Source organism: Vicia villosa, unplaced genomic scaffold (assembly GCF_029867415.1).
Source record: "Vicia villosa cultivar HV-30 ecotype Madison, WI unplaced genomic scaffold, Vvil1.0 ctg.000987F_1_1, whole genome shotgun sequence".
Lineage (NCBI taxonomy): Eukaryota > Viridiplantae > Streptophyta > Magnoliopsida > Fabales > Fabaceae > Vicia > Vicia villosa.
In genome coordinates, this window is record NW_026705444.1 from 605,106 (window position 1) to 625,785 (window position 20,680).

The 20,680-nt window shown below is 32.4% G+C and overlaps 1 protein-coding gene and 1 pseudogene across 1 annotated transcript; one reads left to right on the forward strand and one right to left on the reverse strand.

Moving 5' to 3' along the window:
* Positions 1 to 1,495: 1,495 nt before the first annotated feature.
* LOC131632714 (protein FAR-RED IMPAIRED RESPONSE 1-like) lies at positions 1,496 to 11,942 on the reverse strand (annotated as a pseudogene).
* A 49-nt stretch (positions 11,943 to 11,991) lies between these two features.
* On the forward strand, positions 11,992 to 14,027 carry LOC131632715 (uncharacterized). The gene is made up of 5 exons (XM_058903445.1): positions 11,992 to 12,212; positions 12,322 to 12,439; positions 12,553 to 12,690; positions 12,793 to 12,922; positions 13,891 to 14,027. Exons 1-5 carry the CDS (start codon positions 11,992 to 11,994, stop codon positions 14,025 to 14,027), a joined length of 744 nt encoding a protein of 247 aa, XP_058759428.1.
* The last annotated feature ends 6,653 nt before the right edge of the window (positions 14,028 to 20,680 follow it).

Below are 20,680 nucleotides of genomic sequence, written 5' to 3' on the forward strand. Positions count from 1 at the left end.
CATTCATTTACGGGTATACCCAACCCAACCCGCAACAACCTATATAGTTTTGGTTCGGGTATCAGGTTTGAGCTTTGCAACCCGCAGACCCGTTGACCCAACCCATTAATGTTGCATTAGTATTTTTTTATTATTTTAAATAGAAATATAAATTATTATCTCAGTTTAACCATAATTTTTCCAAAAAAGCTTTATTCTCCACCAATAATACTGTTAAATCAATAAATTTACGTAATTATAAGACTAAATGTTGTTTCTTATTTTCTTTTGTATCATTTCCAACTTACGTATTTTATAAAAATAATGTGACTTGTGGAATTTTATACTATTATGTAGTGTTATGTCATGTCTATGAATATTATTAGATATTATATGATGTGCTTCATCCATTTTGTGTGTTAGAAATGAATATAAATGTATTGAATTGTGTTACAATATTTTTAAATTGAAAAAAATTATTATTTTTTAAATTTAAAACACAACCCTTGAACCCAACCCAACCAATAAATGAACGGGTCAGTTCGGGTTGGTTTTGATAATGAAATTGTGGGTTGGACGACGAACCCAACCCATTGAAATTTGAATGGGTTGAGTAACGGGTTAGGCCAAAACCAGTCCAACCCAACCCACGTACACCCCTACTCAGATCAAGGCTTTGATTCAAAAGACATGTTTCAAGTTCACCTGGTCTCCCAAATTAAGGTTTTGACCAAAGTCAACTCAGTTGAATTTTTGGTCAACCTTTTTTAATCAGGAGTTGAGATGAGTTATGAGGTGTCACGGGTCCATGTTGAGACACTCAGATGATTTCATTGGATGATGCGTAATTGAAGTGGAGTTGGAGGTTCATTGATCAAAAATTTCATTTGGGACCAAAAATCAAACAATAGACTTTTTAGAATTTTGGTCAAAATCATAGTCAAACTTAGCATTATGAATTTTTGGAGAAATTTGGTTAAGAAATATCATGGAAATGAATAAAATTAAGATTTAATCAAAAGTTGTCAAAAGTGGAAGGTAGTTGAAATTGGAAATTACTAAAAAGGGAAAGTTAAGGGACTTAAGAGAATTTTTTGGAGTTTTTTAGAATGGTTGGGCAGTCAACTTCAAGCCTATTTTTCACATGGATCTAGGTTTTAATTCAAGACAAGGTGTAAAGTGAAATTATTCAACTCATGGTAATCAACAACTTTGTAGGTGAGAGTTTCTCCATCAATTATTTGGATAAAAAGTTATGGGGCTAAGAAGTTGGAAGATTCAAACTGATTTGAGCCAAGGTGCCAGGTAGATTTCTCATCAAACATCTAAAATATGTCAAACACCTTAAATACTATCTTCATGGCAATTTGTAAGGAGCTTCAGTCATCTTTTCGATTCAAGTGCCACACCAAATGTGTGTTATCATATGCCTTCTTCCCAATGACCAAAGAGCCATGTCAATTGAATGCGTGGTGAGTAAGTTCCAAGAGCTGAAAGTTGTGTGTTTGAAATGGAATCAGGCTGGCATTTGTTCGACAAATTGCTTCAATGTTGTCTTTGCATTTACATAGCCATCAAAAAACGAATTCATACTTTCACTTCTTTGTGTCGTTGACATTCCTGCCCAAAATGTTTCTCTTACATATGCAGGAACCCAACGATTTCTCTCATTAAATATCCCTTTCAGCCATTGTTAGAATCCCATTTGTGCATATTTTGTATATAAGTTTTGTGGTATTTCTTAAACTCTTGTGCCAAATTTGATTACCTTTTGATATAATAGTATGTAAATAAATAACTTTGTGTTTATTTTCTAAATTAAGTTAGTTTATTAACTCTTGTAATGTTTTTCTTTAGGTTTTAACAACTTTTGGGCAAGATGGAATGAGAAGAATGATCAAAACAAGCTTGCAATGAGGGTGGAATGCAAAAAGAAGGAGTTTTGTGCAAGAAGGTCCTCTCAGCGGAGTCCAAGCGGACCCAGGCATGGATTGGCAGCGTTTTTTCCACCAGCAAGTCCGCTCAGCGGACCCCCTCCGCTCAGCGGACCTTGAAGACAATTTAGATATTTTTTCTGCTTCGCTCAGCGGACCTTCTCCAAGAATGAAGTTGATGGTGTTGGGACTCAAAAATACCCAACCCATCAACTTCATTCTTAGAGTAGAATTGGCTTAGAAAATAACTTCGGAGGTTGCATACGGATGATCGGGGGTGGATTGAGCATCGAACGGAGCTGACAAACCGGGAGATTTTCGGTTCATTTCTCTTCTTCTTTGTGTATTTCTCTTTGGTTGGGTTTTGTTTGTATATTTACTTGAATCTTATGTATATTTACCGATTATAATGTTATATTTAACTTGCTTTACAAATCTGTGTTGATGTTATCCTGGATTTTTGCTCTATGCTGGGGATTTGGGGTGCTTTAGAGATAAACTTCTTGAATCCTTATCTAGGATGATTATCTGTTAGTTTCTGAACTCTAGAGATAGATTTAGAACTAGCATTCACTGTGGGTATCTATACTTAACGCTTTTGTGTTTGAGCGGCGCGCGAGAGATCGCCGACGCGAGAATACAGATGTTCTCGTGACTTCGCGTTAGAGATAACCTTAGTTATGAGATGATCTCATTTGTGCTCCAGAGATGGGCACTTATGTGAGAGATACGTGATGACATAGATGAGTATCGTAGGTTGAGTATAACGGGTTGATAAGTGTATGTTTGTGAAGAGTGGATATATTTACATTCCTGATAAGTTCTTTCTCTTCTAAGAATGTGTTTATTCTTACCTGTCTATATCTTTGTTTACTTTTTGCTCATTCAATCCCGAGCTCGAAACCGTAGAAACTGTTGAATGGCATCTCTCCATCTCTGAGGACGATAATTCCCGGATCAATATTTCCAAATATTTTCTGTTGCTTGCCCTATACTGCATTCAACAAAATGGCGCCGTTGCCGGGGATGGTTGTGGATTGCATCGCAGTAGTTTCCTTGGTTTTGAACTTTGTAGATAACGTATATATTGTATAGTTTCACGTGTATATATTTACTTGTACATGTTTACTTATTTATGTTCACCATATAGTTACTTGTATATGTTTGCATACAAGTATACTTTGTTGGTGAATGTTGGTGAAACACGTTGAGATCGGACCAGTTCGTTATTCAAAATCTTCACTTTACAACTTGTGAATCCAACATTCACCAATTTTCTCTTTTTGTATGATAATAATTGTATTTGTTCCAAACTTGTACATGTGGGTTTGTTTGTGTATATAGTTGTATACTTTCGTTTTTATGTTCGTTTAATCATTGTATATATTTGTACCCGTAACGTTTGTTGAGTGGTTGGTTATGACACTTTCTTTAGGCTTGTGCGGTGAGACGTCACCATGGCATGATTGGAGAAAGCTACTTTCCAAACACCTAAACAATAAAGGCGTCGAGCTAACGACGTAAAACAAGCGCTTGTTGGGAGGCACCCCAACGGTTGTAAAGTTTTGTTTATTTTTATGTTTAAGAGGAATTTAGGTGAAGTGGTGTGTGATTGGAACAGCTGGTGCAATTCTGATTTTTCTGAGTTCTGATGTGCCCGCTAAGCGAGCATAGCAGAATTTTGTTTTCTTGCTTAGTATCAGTGGGATTCCTATTCCACTTGGTTCACTCCTTTTTCCCACTCTAACCAAGGCTAATTAGTAGTATATACTAGTTTTGTTTTTCTAATTCTTTTGTTGGTTGTTTGTACTCAAATTTTGTTCGGTAATTCGAAGATTTTTGAGGTGATTTTCCAAAGCTTGAGTGTTTCAACTTGCGGATGTATGGTAGGATATTATTTTTGAAGTTGTATCATTCAAGGTACTCATTTATCGCTTTCTATAGCATAACATGTTTAGGAAACTTTTCATTTGTACAATTACCATACAATTCATTCTCTTGCATTACTTGCTTGTTGATTGAATCACTTTAGTTCCCAAACCATAAATGTGAGGAAGCTTTCCATTGTTTACATATGCTGGAGGCCACAATCTTTGTTTTAACTGGATTTTATTATGCTTAATCTTTTGTTTATGTTGATTTTATGAAAGCATAAAAAGGATCAAGGCATTTTATTTCATTTTGAGCACAACCACCATAACCAAATAGTCAATTCACCTTGTGAGTGTGTGATCATTTGTTAACCCTTTTGAGCCTTTTTGTCAATGTCCATGTTGTTTTTGCTAAATGCTTGTCTTTGAGTGTTCAACAAGTTTTGAAAACCAAAAACAAATGTATGGCTTAATACAAAAATGTATAAACAAAGTAAGCACTTACCACTATCCTACAACGACAACATATAAACGAAACGAATCATAAGCACAAAAAACATACAAAACATTCTAACACAATACATGCTATCTCATGAATCACACCTAGCAAAATTTCATCAATGGATGAAGAACAGACAAAGGTGAAGGACTTTTAACACTCATCCAACAATCTTGCAAACAAAAGATTAAATTATGCATTCATCCAAAAATTACATTGAAGATACAAAAGCAAGAATCACAAGGACTTTTCAAGGTTGTAATGTGGCTAGGTTAACAAACAAGGGATATGTCCTAAGGCTAATCGAAACAAAAACTTGACTAAACCTAAGGGAGTGATCAATCCACCAAAGATTCAAACAACAAAATCTCGATTAAACTACTTCCTTAACCACAAGTTTCTCAAACCAATCACAATACTTATTAGCACAATTATTCACTTCTATTTTCTTTTTGTTTTTCAAAACTTTTTCACATTTTTTTCTTTCTTTCTTTTTCTTTTCTTTTCTTTTCACATTTTTTCTTTTCTTTTCAACCTCATAGCAACAACCAAATAAGTAGAGACCATTTTCTCTCCCCAACTTGAATTCAACCACACCATCATATGAATACTCCCTACTTTCTAAGGCAAGGTAAAAATTCATACCAAAAATCATGGTTGAGGGTTCAAGAAAACAAAGAAACAATCATCCATGCAAAAATGAGACAAAGATCACTGAGGACTTCATTGTCTCGTGTGCATAGTACAGATGAATATATGAATTGTTTTGGATGTGCATCATTGCTAGTGAGTGTGATTTGTCCCTTTTGCTATCATGGCAATTGTCCTTCAATTATTTTGTGAAGTGAAACCTAGGTGATTCATTCATGAACATTATCTCTTTAATGCAATTGTGTTGAAAGTTTGTGTTCAGAAAGTGGTTCATAGTCATGTTAGAATCTTGTACAAGCAAGGAAGACTTATCTTGTAGGTATGTAACTCAAGTTTGAACCATTCAATTGATGTTATTAACCTTATGTGATTCGATGATGTATGTTTTTGAGCTAGCTTTGTTCGAGGACAAACAAAGATCAAAGTTGGGGAGAGTTGTTAGAATCCCATTTGTGCATATTTTGTATATAAGTTTTGTGGTATTTCTTAAACTCTTGTGCCAAATTTGATTACCTTTTGATATAATAGTATGTAAATAAATAACTTTGTGTTTATTTTCTAAATTAAGTTAGTTTATTAACTCTTGTAATGTTTTTCTTTAGGTTTTAACAACTTTTGGGCAAGATGGAATGAGAAGAATGATCAAAACAAGCTTGCAATGAGGGTGGAATGCAAAAAGAAGGAGTTTTGTGCAAGAAGGTCCGCTCAGCGGAGTCCAAGCGGACCCAGGCAGGGATTGGGAGCGTTTTTTCCACCAGCAAGTCCGCTCAGCGGACCTTGAAGACAATTTAGATATTTTTTCTGCTCCGCTCAGCGGACCTTCTCCGCTCAGCGGACCTACTTTTTCAACTTTTGTTCTTAGCCACATAAAATTGATGATTAAGAGTGGTTAGCATAGTTTTTATCATAATAGACACTTGGAGAAAAAGCTAAGGCAAGAGAAGAAGAGAAAAAAAACCATTTTCCTTAAGAGAAAATCAAGATTTCTAAACATCTTTCTTTGATCTTCTTGAGTTTGATGTCACTAAATCTTGGTTTGTTGCTTGTTGTTGAAGCTTCCATGGATATGGAGGGCTAAGTTTCATCTTGTGTCAAGATTATAGGTAGTTAGTTTGTAAATATGTACTTTCTTTGATCTATTATGTATGAACTTGGTTAATGATTAATACATGGTGAATATCTTGTTATTTATGTTTCATTTGTTGTTTTGGATCATTATTGAGAGATATGTTTCAAAGCTAGACCTAAAAGATATTCATCTATCAATAAACAAACTCTAGAGATAGATTTGTGAGTTGATAATCACAAGTATCAAGCTTTTAAGATTATCATGTTGATTGTCGGCATGAGAGATCATCTGACGGTGAATATGATAATAATCACGATATTGCTTTAGAGATAAACGGTATCGAGAGGATACATGATTGTATTAATCATGAATAGGTTCATATATATAATCATTAGAGTACATATGAAGCAAACTAATGAACACTAATCTTGACACAGTTTTACCAAACCGTTTTTAAATCCTAAGTTATTGTCTTTAATTTCTTTTCATGCTATTTATCTTTCATGACACTAAAAACATCCAAAACCTTAACTTAAAATACACTAAGCTGTAGAACGACGATAATATCGCATCAATCCCTGAGGAGACGATACTAAAAATACATCCTATACTTTCTAACAGCCATTCACTATTCTGAAGTCCAAAATCTTCAATCATTTTTTCCCACCTTTGCATGAAATCACTTTTACTAAAAGAATCATATACAGCATCATGCAAGAGTGCTCTGATAGATTCATAATCATAGTGCCTACCTAACTTTTCTGGAACTTTTTTCATTAAATGCCACAAGCACCACCGATGACGAGCGTTTGGAAAAAAAACCTCAATTGCATTTTTCATGGCTTTGTCTTGATAAGTAATTATGGCATTTGGAGTACGTCCATGCATGCATTCTAACCAAGTTGTGAACAACCAAATAAAGGTCTTAGTATTCTCGTTCAATAATAAAGCACAACCCAACAACATAGATTGACCATGATGATTTACTCCAACAAAAGGGGAAAAGGTATGTCATATTTATTTGTTAAGTAAGTGGTGTCAAATGTTACAGCTTCACCAAAATATTGATATGCAGCCCTACTTCTTGCATCTGTCCAAAATACATTTCGTAAACGACTTTTATCATCAATATCTATCACATAATAGAATTGGCTATTTTGCTTTTGCATTTTAACAAAATAGTTTTGAATTGCCTCAACATCTCCTACCCCAAGTCGTAGTCTCCTTACTTTATCAATATAGTTTCTACAATCTTTTTCACCAAACGTTAGATTCTCATACCCATTCGCTTCAACAACCAAAGATTGAAAATCTCTACTTACGTTAATTCCAGCTTGATCATTGAGTTCTAACCTCCTTTTTAAACGAGGTTCCAAATTCTTACTACTTCTAAAATAACGTGCTTTAGTAGGACAATTATATCATGATTATGTTCAAGAACAATTCTTGAAATAGTAAGAGTTCCATCTAAGCAAATACATGCATTTAATCTAGCCTTGCATTGTGATTTTGTTATAGGGTTTGGCTTAAAAATATTCTTTGATTTGCTCACATACTTTGTTCCACGACTACATGCTAGAGTAAAATATTTTTTCCTATCATTTCCATTTTTACTACTAAGTTTAGTAATTCCAAAACCCATAAACTGACCATAACTCTTGTAATAGTCTATAAGTTCATCTTTAAATTTAAATATCATTCCAACACGAGGTTTTTCATCATCATGAAAAATATTTGCTTCTAAACTATCACCGCATTTATCATTTGCTTCATTGACTTCTTCTTTATCCGAGGACACACATATTTCTTCCACTAATATAATAAATGAAAAACATATATTAATGAAAGTGATATAAGATGAAAAAATTCGTTTTAAATTAAAAACTAGTCTAATTGATATAAGTTTGAATACCAAAGTTTAAAACTATACTTGAATATCAATAACTTTTAAATAAAAATTAAAATAGTATTAGTCCATTGAATAATTTAATTTGATGAAAATGAATGGTGAGTGATTATGTATGAGTGAAGAACAAATTTAAGAGATATGAATCTTACTTGATAACTTTTTTCTGAAGCAGCTGTTGACTCTTAAAATCAGTGTTGCTTAGTTTCTATCTAGAGGCTAAATTCCATAGTTGTTCCTATGAGTATGAGTGCTACAAATAAAAAAAGTTAAGAAATAGTATTTGTCTACGACACTGTACGGTATAGGGGTTAATAATTACAGAAATGCTAAGTGTACACCAATTATTTACACTAACACCGTATTTCAATACATACTATACTATGCATAGGTTTTATTTTTTTAATAATTTATTTTTTCTTGATTTTTGTGAAAAAACATTTTCATTTGATAAAGGTATAAGGTGTAAAATACAATGTAAAAAACCCAGTATATAAATAACACATCTCTAATAATTACTAGTGCGCAACTGAACACTTGCGCAGTAAATTGGCAAATTGGCGGCATCTGTATTTTCTTTTTTTGTTATGTGTAATTATTATAGATGGGAAAGATTTATCATCCAAATTGCAATTTTAATGAATTTAGTAAAAATCTTTTGTTTTATTTATCTTAAATTATGATTGATTTGTAATTTTTCTTTTTGTCGAGCTTGGTCTCGTTATCTTTTGTAATCTGGTTGAGAACATTTAGTTCTCTTTACAATATATGTGGGTTGAGAACATTTAGTTCTCTTTACAATATATGTGGCTTAAAAAAAAGAGTAAGTGTAAGTCATTTCAAAGAATAATAGCATTCGATCAACGGATCCAACCGTGATCCTCCGTACAAATTCTAAAGTCATGATTGGTCATAAATAGCAAAATCAAATATTTCAATTAATATTAGTACTATTTTGTGTACTAAACAAAAAATTAGCCAAATTTCATATTTTTCTGGGCTACATAATCTTTTAAAAAAGACAAATTCTTTTTCTTTTCAATATCAACTAGTAACAAACCCGTGCATACGCACGGGTTCTGGTCTGATACGCGCATTTATTTACATAATATATTTATTTTAAATAGAATATTTAAAATGAAAAAATATTTAGATCAATAATAAATTTTTCGTATATCAAAATATTTAGATCAATAATAATTTTTTTCCCTCTTATATCATTCTTGGATCATAAATATTTGAATCATAAATATCATCTTTCTTATATATAAATATGTAGATAAGAATATATTTTTTCCCCTATTCAAATATTATTTATGTTTAGGTATCATTTACAAAAATATTTGGATAAATTGTAAATTTTTGTATATAAAAATATTTAGATCAATAATAGATTTTTTTGTCATATACCATTTTTGAATAAATTTTTTATGGATCTAAATACCATTTTTCGTATATTAAAATATTTAGATCAATAATAATTTTTTTCCATATACAAATATTATTTTTGTTTAGGTATCATTTATAAAAATATTTGAATGAATAGTAAATTTATGTATAAAAAAATATTTAGATCAATAATAGATTTTTTCCCGTATATCATTTTTGAATAAATTTTTTTGGATCATAAATTCCATTTTTCGTATATAAAAATATTTAGATCAATAATATATTTTTCCCGTATTTAAATATTATTTATGTTCAGTATCATTTACAAAAATATCTGAATCAATAGTAAATTTTTTTATATAAAAATATTTAAATCAATAATAGACTTTTTCCCGTATACCATTTTTGAATTAAATTTTTTGGATCATAAGTACCATTTTTCATATAGAAAAATATTTAGATCAATAAATTTTTTTTCCCATAGACAAATATTATTTATGTTTAGGTATCGTTTACTAAAATATCTGAATCAATAGTAAATTTTTGTATATAAAAATATTTAGATCATTAATAGATTTTTTCCCGTATACCATTTTTGAATTAAATTTTTTTGGATCATAAATACTATTTTTCATATAGAAAAATATTTAGGTCAATTATAGATTTTTTCCCGTATACAATATTATTTATGTTTAGGTATCGTTTATAAATATATCTGGATCAATAGTAAATTTTTGTATATAAAAATATTTAGATCATTAATAGATTTTTTTCCCGTATACCATTTTTGAATTAAATTTTTTGGATCATAAATACTATTTTTCATATAGAAAAATATTTAGGTCAATTATAGATTTTTTTCCCGTATACAATATTATTTATGTTTAGGTATCGTTTATAAATGTATCTGAATCAATAGTAAATGTTCGTATATAAAAATATTTATATCAATAATAAATTTTTCCCACATATCATTTTTAAATTAAACTTTTTGGGATCATAAACACCATTTTTCATATAGAAAAATATTTAGATCAATTATAGATTTTTCCCGTATACAAATATTATTTATGTTTAGGTAATGTTTACAAAAATATCTATATCAATAGTAAATTTCGTATATAAAAATATTTAGATCAATAATAGATTTTTTTTCCCGTATACCATTTTTGAATAAAAATTTTTGGATCATAAATATCATTTTCCGTATATAGAAATATTTAGATCAATAATAAATTTTTTCCGTATACAAATATTATTTTTGTTTAGATATCATTTATAAAAATATTGAGTGAATAGTAAATTTTCGGATAAAAAATATTTAGATCAATAATAGATTTTTTCCTGTATACCATTTTTGAATAAAAATTTTTTTAATCATAAATAATATTTTTCTTATATAAAAATATTTAGATCAATAATAGATTTTTCTGATACAAATATTATTTATGTTTAGGTATCATTTACAAAAATATCTGAATGAATAGTAAATTTTTGTATACAAAAATATTTAGATCAATAATAATTTTTTCCATTATATTATTTTTTATTAAAATTTTGTGGATCATAAATACCATTTTTTTTAAGAGTAAATGGAGTATAGAGAGATTGGGGTAGAAAACTAAAAAGGTGAAGAGAGAGAAAGAATGGTGAAAATAAGTTATAAAATAGGTGAATAAAATATTAAGATATAATGGACAATTGTGTGGATAGACCAAAAAACCAACAATTTTAATAGGTGTACAAAAAGTAAAGATGGGTAATTTTGTAAAAACCAGAGCCACTTATTTTCTTATATTATAGATATATTTCGATGTCAAACGGATATATTATTTAAAATATTTTTCAATTTTTCCTTTTTTTTATCAAATATTCATTTTACTATAACTTTATAAATGCATATATATTAAATAATTTTAATATTTTCTAAGAATACTGCAGTTTTAAATTAGATTTTTTTTGATAATTTATAAATTCACTCATATTAAATAATTTTAATATTTGTTTTTAATAGTGCACTTTTAAAATGGATTGATTTTAATGTATATAAAAATTAAATACAAATCAATGTTTTTTGAATGGAAAACAAAATATATAAATTAAGTTTTTTTTTTCCAGTTTTTGAAAGACAGGTCAATTATTATTTATATACATTTTTCATATTTTTATTAAATATTTATTTTTCTATATCTTTATAAATGTATCTATATTATATAATTTGTTGCTATAAATAATTTGTTACAGATATTAATTTGTAATTTAAATTATATTATTGTTTGTATGTGAAAATTGAAAATTTTATGTTTGTCTTTTAATTTATCATTATTTTCCTTTTCTTGGTTAAACCCTAATACGTTGAAAACAAAAACCAATTTCCATAATCAGTCCTTCTTCTTCTTCTGTTGTTCGGAACCGGAAAATATGAATGGCTGATATGATAAGCACATATTCTCTGTCACATTCTCTCTTTTCTTCAAACCGAACAATCCGTGGCTACAAGCATTCTCTCAAAGAGGTGGAACCATCTATGGCTCTCAGTTCCCACTTTGCGCTTCCAACAGACACTTCTAGAACGAATCACAGCATTTGAGTTTAAAGATTTTTTATACTCTATTTTGGTTTCGCAAGATGTCACACTTCCCATTAAGACTTTCCACCTTGACGTTACATACAGACATCTTTTTCAGTGCTTCATGATCACTATAACCAAATGGCTCAATTTTGCGATACAACAAAGAGTTGAGTACCTTTTTCTCCGTCTCAGCTCGGTGTTACTTCCTAAATTTCCCATCACCATTCTCACTTGCAAAACACTTGTGGTTCTCAAGCTTTTTAGTTTCCGCGTGGAAGAGGGTTTTTCAGATTCTTCTGTTCTACTTCCTTCTCTCAAAACCCTTCATTTGGAATATATTTGGTTCCCTAAACTTCGAGACTTTAATCACGTTTCTATCTGGATGTCCAACTCTCGAGGATTTAGGAACATCTAATATCGGGTTTGATTCTTATGAATCTCTAACTTGTAGCGAGTGGAACAGCTTTTGTTTGACGAACTTGACCAGAGCTGATATTGATTGTACTCCGTGTTATTTTCCGTTGAAAACAGTTCACAACACACATTCTCTGCGCCTTAAAATCCATCAGGTTTGTTTGTAAAGGAAATATGTGCTTGATATGTATTTTGTTTTCCTTTTACCTTTGTGTGTGACAATTTTACTCTCATTCCTAACAATGATTTTTCTACATATTTGAACTAGGGACCTTCCTCGAATGAATTGATTCCTACTTTTCACGATTTGACCCAACTTGAACTTATTTCTTTTAGTTATAGTTGGCAGTTATTAGTAGAACTTCTCAACCACTTTCCTAAGCTTCAAAAGCTTCACATTGATCAGGTTTGTTGAGGATCATATATTATTTGTCTATTAATTTTTCGCCTCATCTAGTGTGGGATTTTAATACACATTTTATGTTTTTTTTATGTGCATTGTTAATAGGCTGAAGTAGACCAGGAAATATGGAGTAGAATAGATGACAGAGAAGAGTGGGTAGACCTAGATGTTGTTCCAGAATGCCTTTCATTACACCTTACAACATGCAATCTATTCAACTTCTTAGGCCTTCAAGGTGAGCTTCTGCTAGTAAGCTATATTTTGAGGAATGCAGAAGTTTTACAAACCATGCAAATAAGGAAAGTTAGACATGCTCGACTAACAAGACTAATATCCTCATTCCCAAGGGCCTCTGTAACGTGTAAAGTTACAATTTGTTAGCCATTCAATGTAAGTCGTAGTTACTCTATCTTTCTTGTCACTTGATTAGCTTCTACTTTTACCATGCAACTGCTAGATTTGGTTGTTTGAATTTGAACTTTAGTGTTCATGGGCTCTGTCTCAGTGCACATGTTGATAGAAAATGATTCTTAATTTATGTATGCAGTGGTAGCTTAGTTATATTCAGTTTTACTTGTTCAGTGTCTTACAGTGCTTGAACATAAAATTGGGTTAAAAGTAAAAAGAGAAAGATTCGAGTTATAGATAGTTTTGATTAATATGAATTTTATTTAATTCAAACAATTTTTGATGCTTTGGTTCTTCTCTTAATTTAAACCATTCTTATTAACTTCCTCAACATACTTCAATATCTCTCAACTATGTTATGTATGAATAATCCGAATTTGTTTCTAGCTACTGAAAGGTTGAAATAAATTAAAAACATGTAACATTAACAAATTTCCAATACCAAACCAGTTCCCAATTAGCAGGCTAACAACATCAAACCAATTCACAATTCCCTTTACTGATTTTTAATATGCCAAAAGATGAATTTTTGATGAATTCAATTATTAAATTGATATATAATCAAACATGCTCCATATTATAACTCATTTTTAAACAAACTGAATTATGATGGAATATGTAAGTCTGTATGTTTAATAGTTAGTATTTGAAAGGAGTAGTCCTTTATAGAAAGGGAGACCCTTCCTTGTAAGACATGTCTTCTCTTGTTCTAGTTCATTTATTTAGCATACATTCAGTTTCCTTGTTAGTGTGGAATCACTTAATATCTTTTGTACGTAGTTAATTTTTCTGTAGTGCCAGTTAATTTTTCTGTGGTTCTCGAGCTTTTTAGTTTCAGCGTGAAAGAGGGTTTTTCAGATTCTTCTGTTCTACTTCCTTCTCTCAAAACCCTTCACAATCTTTGTCTCAGTGCACAAGTCGATAGAAAATGATTCTATCTCAGTGCACATGTCTATAGAACATGATTCTTAATTTATGTATGCAGTGCCTGCTTAGTTATATTTAGTTTTACTTGTTTGTGACTTCATATGCATGTCAATGCACTTTATGAGCAATGATATGCTAAACTATAATTTGATGTATAATCATTGGGTAGGAGGGGAACATGTGTAATTAGTGCCTCAAGTTTGCCAAGAATGTACCTTAGTTATTCTTTTAAACAGAAGCATGAACAAAGACTAAACATGTAGTTGTATTTTCAAAGGAATACTCTTTGTCTACCTTTCGATAGTGTTTTATTGTTTTTCCCTAGCACATTAGAAAGACATAGATCTAAATGGAAAGTAGTACTGTGGATGATTGCAATTAGAGAACAAGTATGTGGTGAAAGGTTCAGCCGTGTCTCAATTGTTCTTAATTTATAACATTGTGCCCTGTTTACATGATATATTTTATTAGTGATCACCACTGTAATTTTGTCGAAGAAATGATATTTGTTCGCTTGTTCAGTGTCTTACAGTGCTTGAACATAAAAGTGGGTTAAGAGTAAAAGGAGAAAGATCAGAGTTATAGATAGTTCTGATTAATATGAATTTTATTGTAATTCAAACAATTTTGATGCTTTGGATCTTAGTGTAAACCATTCTTATTAACTTCCTCAACAAACTTCAATATCTTTCAACTTGCTTCCAGTCAGGTAGATGTTATGTATGAATAATCCACGGTTTCTAGCTGCTGAAAGGTTGAAATAAATTGAAAACATGTAACATTAACAAATTTCCAATACAAAACCAGTTCACAATTCCACCATTCTACTATGAGTTCCTAGCATGTCATGTTATAGTCCTCAACTCTTTCCATACATACTATGCTTCCAACATCTTGCTGTACTCCTATCATCTATGTTATCAAGCATTCAAAATTAAACATATGGCTATCACCTGTGACAGTAACAACATAATTCCATGACAAGACATGTTGATCCTTTATCCTATAGATCGTAACTCCATGACAACACAACCTGCGTAATTAAGCATGTGCATAGTTGAGGATAGCTCCAGTCCACTCTCAGGTTCTTGCTCATTCTTATAAACAATTAATTCAAAGATAAAGCAATGCATTCCCCTACTGCCCAACGGAAGAGGACCGCCTTTCCATGCATTAATCAGACCAGAAGATTCTTCCAACATCAATTCATCTTGCCCAAACAAGCTAATGGGCTTAGACCTTATTCCAAAGGGAAATATGTTATGGACAATTAGGCAGTTAGTCTGTAAGAGGACATTTTAGGTTGTTAGAGCATCCGCTTGAGCACACTTCTATCCCGCACTTGTTTATAATGTCATTAGAAATATGCTTCATGCTGAATTTCGATGGCGAGATAAGGTTGATGAGGTATGGTTTTCAATTGGGTGATGTTGGGTTGCTAGGGAATTGTGTTGGTTTAGAACACTAGTTACTGGCTGTAGAATTGAAAATAGTTTATCTTTGGATGAAAAGATTTGCCAATCCCATTAATGATTTTCAGTATGCCAGGCCAAAAGATGAATTTTTGATGAATTCAATTCTAAATTGATACAAAATCAAACAAGCTTCATATTATAACTCATTTTTAAACAAAATGAATTATGATGGAATATGTAAGTCTGTATGTTTAATAGTTATTATTTTAAAGGAGTAGTCCTTTATAGAAAGGGAACCCTTCCTTGTAAGACACGTCTTCTCTTGTTCTAAATCATTTATTCAGCATACATTCAGTTTCCTTGATAGTGTGGAATCACTTAATATTTTTTTTAGTTAATTTTATGGATGCACTGCTTTGTTATTAAATGAATTGGTTTTGTGAATGATAAATGGAAAATATATACTTTGTAATAAAATGGTTTGATGTAATTTCCTCTTGCAACACCAAATCTATAACATTAATGCTTTAATTTTCTATTATAGATTTTAACTTCTCTTTTCTTTTCCTTTTGATTTCAGAAAACAGGTTGAAAAAAAGATGCTGTAAATTTCACATTGAAAGTTAATTTCACCTATTTTTTGACTCATTGGAAGGGTATGCGTAGTGTTTGCTACCAGGCTTATTTATGGAAGGAAACCATTGAAGAGATATCGATTTTGGACACAGTAACTATATGCAATTTATGAAGTTTATGAAGGTTAAGAGAGGAGGTGTTGGAATTGAACTCCCAATTTTTTCATGCTTGTTGAGATTAAAATGATTCTGCACTTATTTTTAAGTTACTGATATATGAACCGGAGATGTTATGGTCTTAATTTATGCATATGAATGAATACTTAAATTTAAATATATTGTAACGCTTGAAAGTTTACTAATTACCACGGTTTCGCACATCAGGTAAACTTGGATCTTCTTAAGGAATCAACATTGGTTTTAGCCTTTGAGTGCTTTACCATTGATACAGTTACTTGTGCATAAACAATCGGTCTCAAGAAATACCTTTTGATTATTCTCGGTTATGTCTACACCAAAACAACTTCAATATTGTTTTGTATTTAATATATATGAATAATATGTAAATATACTCTAGAGTATTCTATAATATTCTCTTAGCCTAACATTTTGTAGATTATTGCTTAGTATAGTCCTATGTAATTAATACTCTTTATTGTACTACTGTCAAAATATAATAGAATTTCTATGATGCATTCTTAAAATGTAGGTTTCACCAAATATTTCTTGTTTTCTCTCATTTTGTCTTTTTTTTTAGTTAACTATCTACCTAAATTTGGAGCATATGCTAATGAACTATCTAATTTATTCTTCATTAAAAGAATATTTAGACTAATAAAGGCCCATATGTGTAATTGACTAAAGACATTTTGATCTTTTAGAGAGGGCCCATATGTGTAATTGACTAAAGACATTTTGATCTTTTAGAGAGGGCCCATATGTGTAATTGACTAAAGACATTTTGATCTTTTAGAGAGGGCCCATATGTGTAATTGACTAAAGACATTTTGATCTTTTAGAGAGGGCCCATATGTGTAATTGACTAAAGACATTTTGATATTTTAGAGAGGGCCCATATGTGTAATTGACTAAAGACATTTTGATCTTTTAGAGAGGGCCCATATGTGTAATTGACTAAAGACATTTTGATCTTTTAGAGAGGGCCCATATGTGTAATTGACTAAAGACATTTTGATCTTTTAGAGAGGGCCCATATGTGTAATTGACTAAAGACATTTTCCATGGTAATATTTGGTAATTTCTTTCAATATGTACCATGAACTTTTTTTTATTTAGTAATTTTTTTTGTGTTGTAACCCATAAAATTTATAAAAAAAAAGTTCATTTCATTGAAAAAGTAAATTACAAACATCATCGAAACTAATAACTATGTTGTGGAACTAGATCCACGATTGGGACATTTGGTCCTATTATGTCCTACCTCACGACATATACTACACTTCCTCTGCATTTTTTCAGTTACGTCCATCTCGGTTCTAATACGCCTGCTGTTTGGTCGACCGCTTTTATTCCGACGCATTAAATCGTTATGCCAAACTGTTTCCCCCTCGTACACAGGCCAATATGCCTCCATTGCTACCACCGGAAAGTAGTTGTCGTATAGGTTGAGCAACGTTGATACTTTATAAATTTCTGATACCAAAGATAATGCATCAAAGTGAGTGTGTGAACATGCTGCAAGGACATGGGAGCAAGGCATGCGATATGCTTGAAATTGGCCACAGTCGCACCAACGACCTGGGATATTGACGCGATACTCTTGTCGTGGAAGCCCCTGGTTATGGTCAATTGTTTCTTTGACACTGAAGGTGTGGCCATGACGGTCGAACTCGGTCACCCGATGAGTGTTACCCTTGGCAGATTCCTGTTGTATATATTTCATGCAGACATCGCTATATACCTGTTGTGTTTGTAACACTGAATTCCACCTCTTACCTCATGTGGCGAACAAAGTTGCCATCCGAAAATACGTAGCACTAACAATGGCAGTTACAGGTAGGTTTCGTATGCCTTTGAAAACCCCGTTCATTGATTCCACAAGATTTGTAGTCATGTGGCCCCACCTAGCCCCATCGTCGTATGACCTAGTCCATCTTGCTCTATCAATGCTGTCAATCCACCTCCCTGCATCTGGATTTGTCAACGCTATTTCTCGGCGGTAGTATTGAAATCCAGGTTGGTTTAAGGCATACCCCGCGTTCACCAAGTGGTTCTATCAACCTCCCATTGTTCGAAGAAACGGATACGTTATTTTCTCTGCCGTCAAACCTCCCATGCAGGTAATGTTTTGGAACATTCAATCCATGGACCAGCTTAAGAGAACCCTTCTCAGGTTTTTGGAGGGAGAGTGGAGTCAAGGCGAACAAATCAGATCTATCAAGAGACTTAGAACAAGGGGAGGTGCTTTTCTTGAAAGACAGCGTTGGTGGGAGACAATGGAGGACGACATTCAATGCACTCGAATGATGGAGGACAGAGAAGACATTGTCCTAACCGTTGTAATATCCTAGATGTTGCAGTTTCTTTATCATTTCAGCTACTTCTGTACCGTCCAATTAAATGCTCTGAGCATATATTAATGAAATGTTTTATTAACATTACAAAGTTTCCAATTAGTATTTAAGTTATTAATAATTAGCAAAATTATTTTCCGCGGTATTTCACCCACTATAAATAAAGGTGTGTGTGTGTGTGTGGAGTTGAAGTACCAACTCTTTCTTCATTCTTACTGCAAACACTAAAAATGAACTCAGTTTGGGCTGTCGTTTTTTTTAGGAAGGTAGTCACATGCGTGTCTGCCTTAACCCCCATTGGAATTTCCAGAGAATTGTTAGAGCCATCAACACTGGGTTTCGTCAACTAGATGGTCCGACCAGAAAAGTTAAACAGATAGATTACCGTTGTCCATACATTACGTTGACGGATAATAATCCAGAAGACACCTACATGTATTACTGGGACCGTGTGAAAGACGATGTGGACGTGGATCTAATGTTTTGGACACACAGTGGAGAGGTTAACCGAGGCGTTGAAAATCCACTTGTTCTTGCAGTGATACTCGAGTAGTTTAGATTAAGTGTTGTTGTGTTTGTTGCAATGATCGAGCGTGTACTACAAGTTGTTATGTGTTATTTTCTTAGATGTTCTGGTTTCTGTGTTGGTTATTGTCAATGTACCTTTTTAATTAATGAATGAATTAATGTTTTCCATAATATATATCTGCGCTAGTTTAATATAAAAGTCTCAAAATCTATTATAATTGTATGTTTTAAATGAATTAAAAATTATGATAATGCATGTCACAAATTATGATAATGAATTAAAATCTATTATAATATAAAATTCTCAACATCTAAATAAAAAATAAAAGTATATGATAAATCGGTGCATGCAATGGTTTAACATAATTTAGCATGCCAAGAATGCATGCCTCTATAGCAATTTAGTCCCCCCACCACAGACATGACAAGACAAGACACTGCAGGGAATCTCGTCCCCACCACAGACTTGACGGGACAAGACACTGCAGGGAATCTCGTCCCCACCACAGACATGACGGGACAAGACACTGCATGGAATCTCGTCCCCACCACAGACATGACGGGACAAGACACTGCAGGGAATCTCGTCCCCACCACAGACTTGACGGGACAAGACACTGCAGGGAATCTCGTAATAACCTATGCATTTTGGCTATAAATATGTTCCCAAACTTGTTCATTTTCTTCATCACCTCTTATACTTTCATCAGAGCAACTTATCATCAGAGCAACTTTGTGTTTCATCATCAACAAACATGTCTCTCCTAACTATGGGTCAAGAGCATCGAGGCACCATTGCAAACATTGCCACTTATGTAAGTTTGAGTAAACACTTAATTTTTTTTACTTAAACTTACTAATTTCAAATACTTATGGGAGGTGTTTTTTTTATAGGATGTCACGAGATTTAGGACTCGTGCTGGTAAGATGAATGCTCCTGACCCTTTGATTGTGGACTACGTTAAACGTGCGGGATTTGGTGAGGTAATGAACTTAACACATACCTCAGTTGATATGAAGTTTATATTAGCATTGTGTGAGCGTTGGAGGCCTGAGACTCATACTTTTCACCTTCCAATGGGTGAATGTACCGTCACTCTAGAGGACGTGTACATGTTGTTGGGTCTCAAAACAAATGGAAAGGCAGTGTATGGAAATGTCCAACAACCAAACGCCCTATGCGTCGAATTGTTGGGTGTGGATTTAATAGAGGGTGAGGGGCAACAAAGGGGTAGGGGCCAAGGTATAAAGCTTGTTGGCCTTCAGGAAGCTTATGTTGGGCTTCAATTGGATCAGTTTTCTGACGAAGAAACTATACTGCGGAAAACTAGGATGTATATTATGTTGTTGTTTGGTAGGTTTCTATTTCCCGAAGGCACGGGAAATAGTGTTAATTTTATGTACTTGTGTTTACTTGGGGACATTGATGCAATAAAGACATATAGTTGGGGTTCGGCTGTGTTGGCATACCTATATAGTTCCTTATGCAAATGTGCAAAAAAGGATAGTTGTACATTTAGTGGATGTGCATTCTTGCTACAAGCATGGGCATGGTGGAGGATGCCGGTATTGGCCCCTGCAAATCCAAACAGTTACGCCTTCCCTT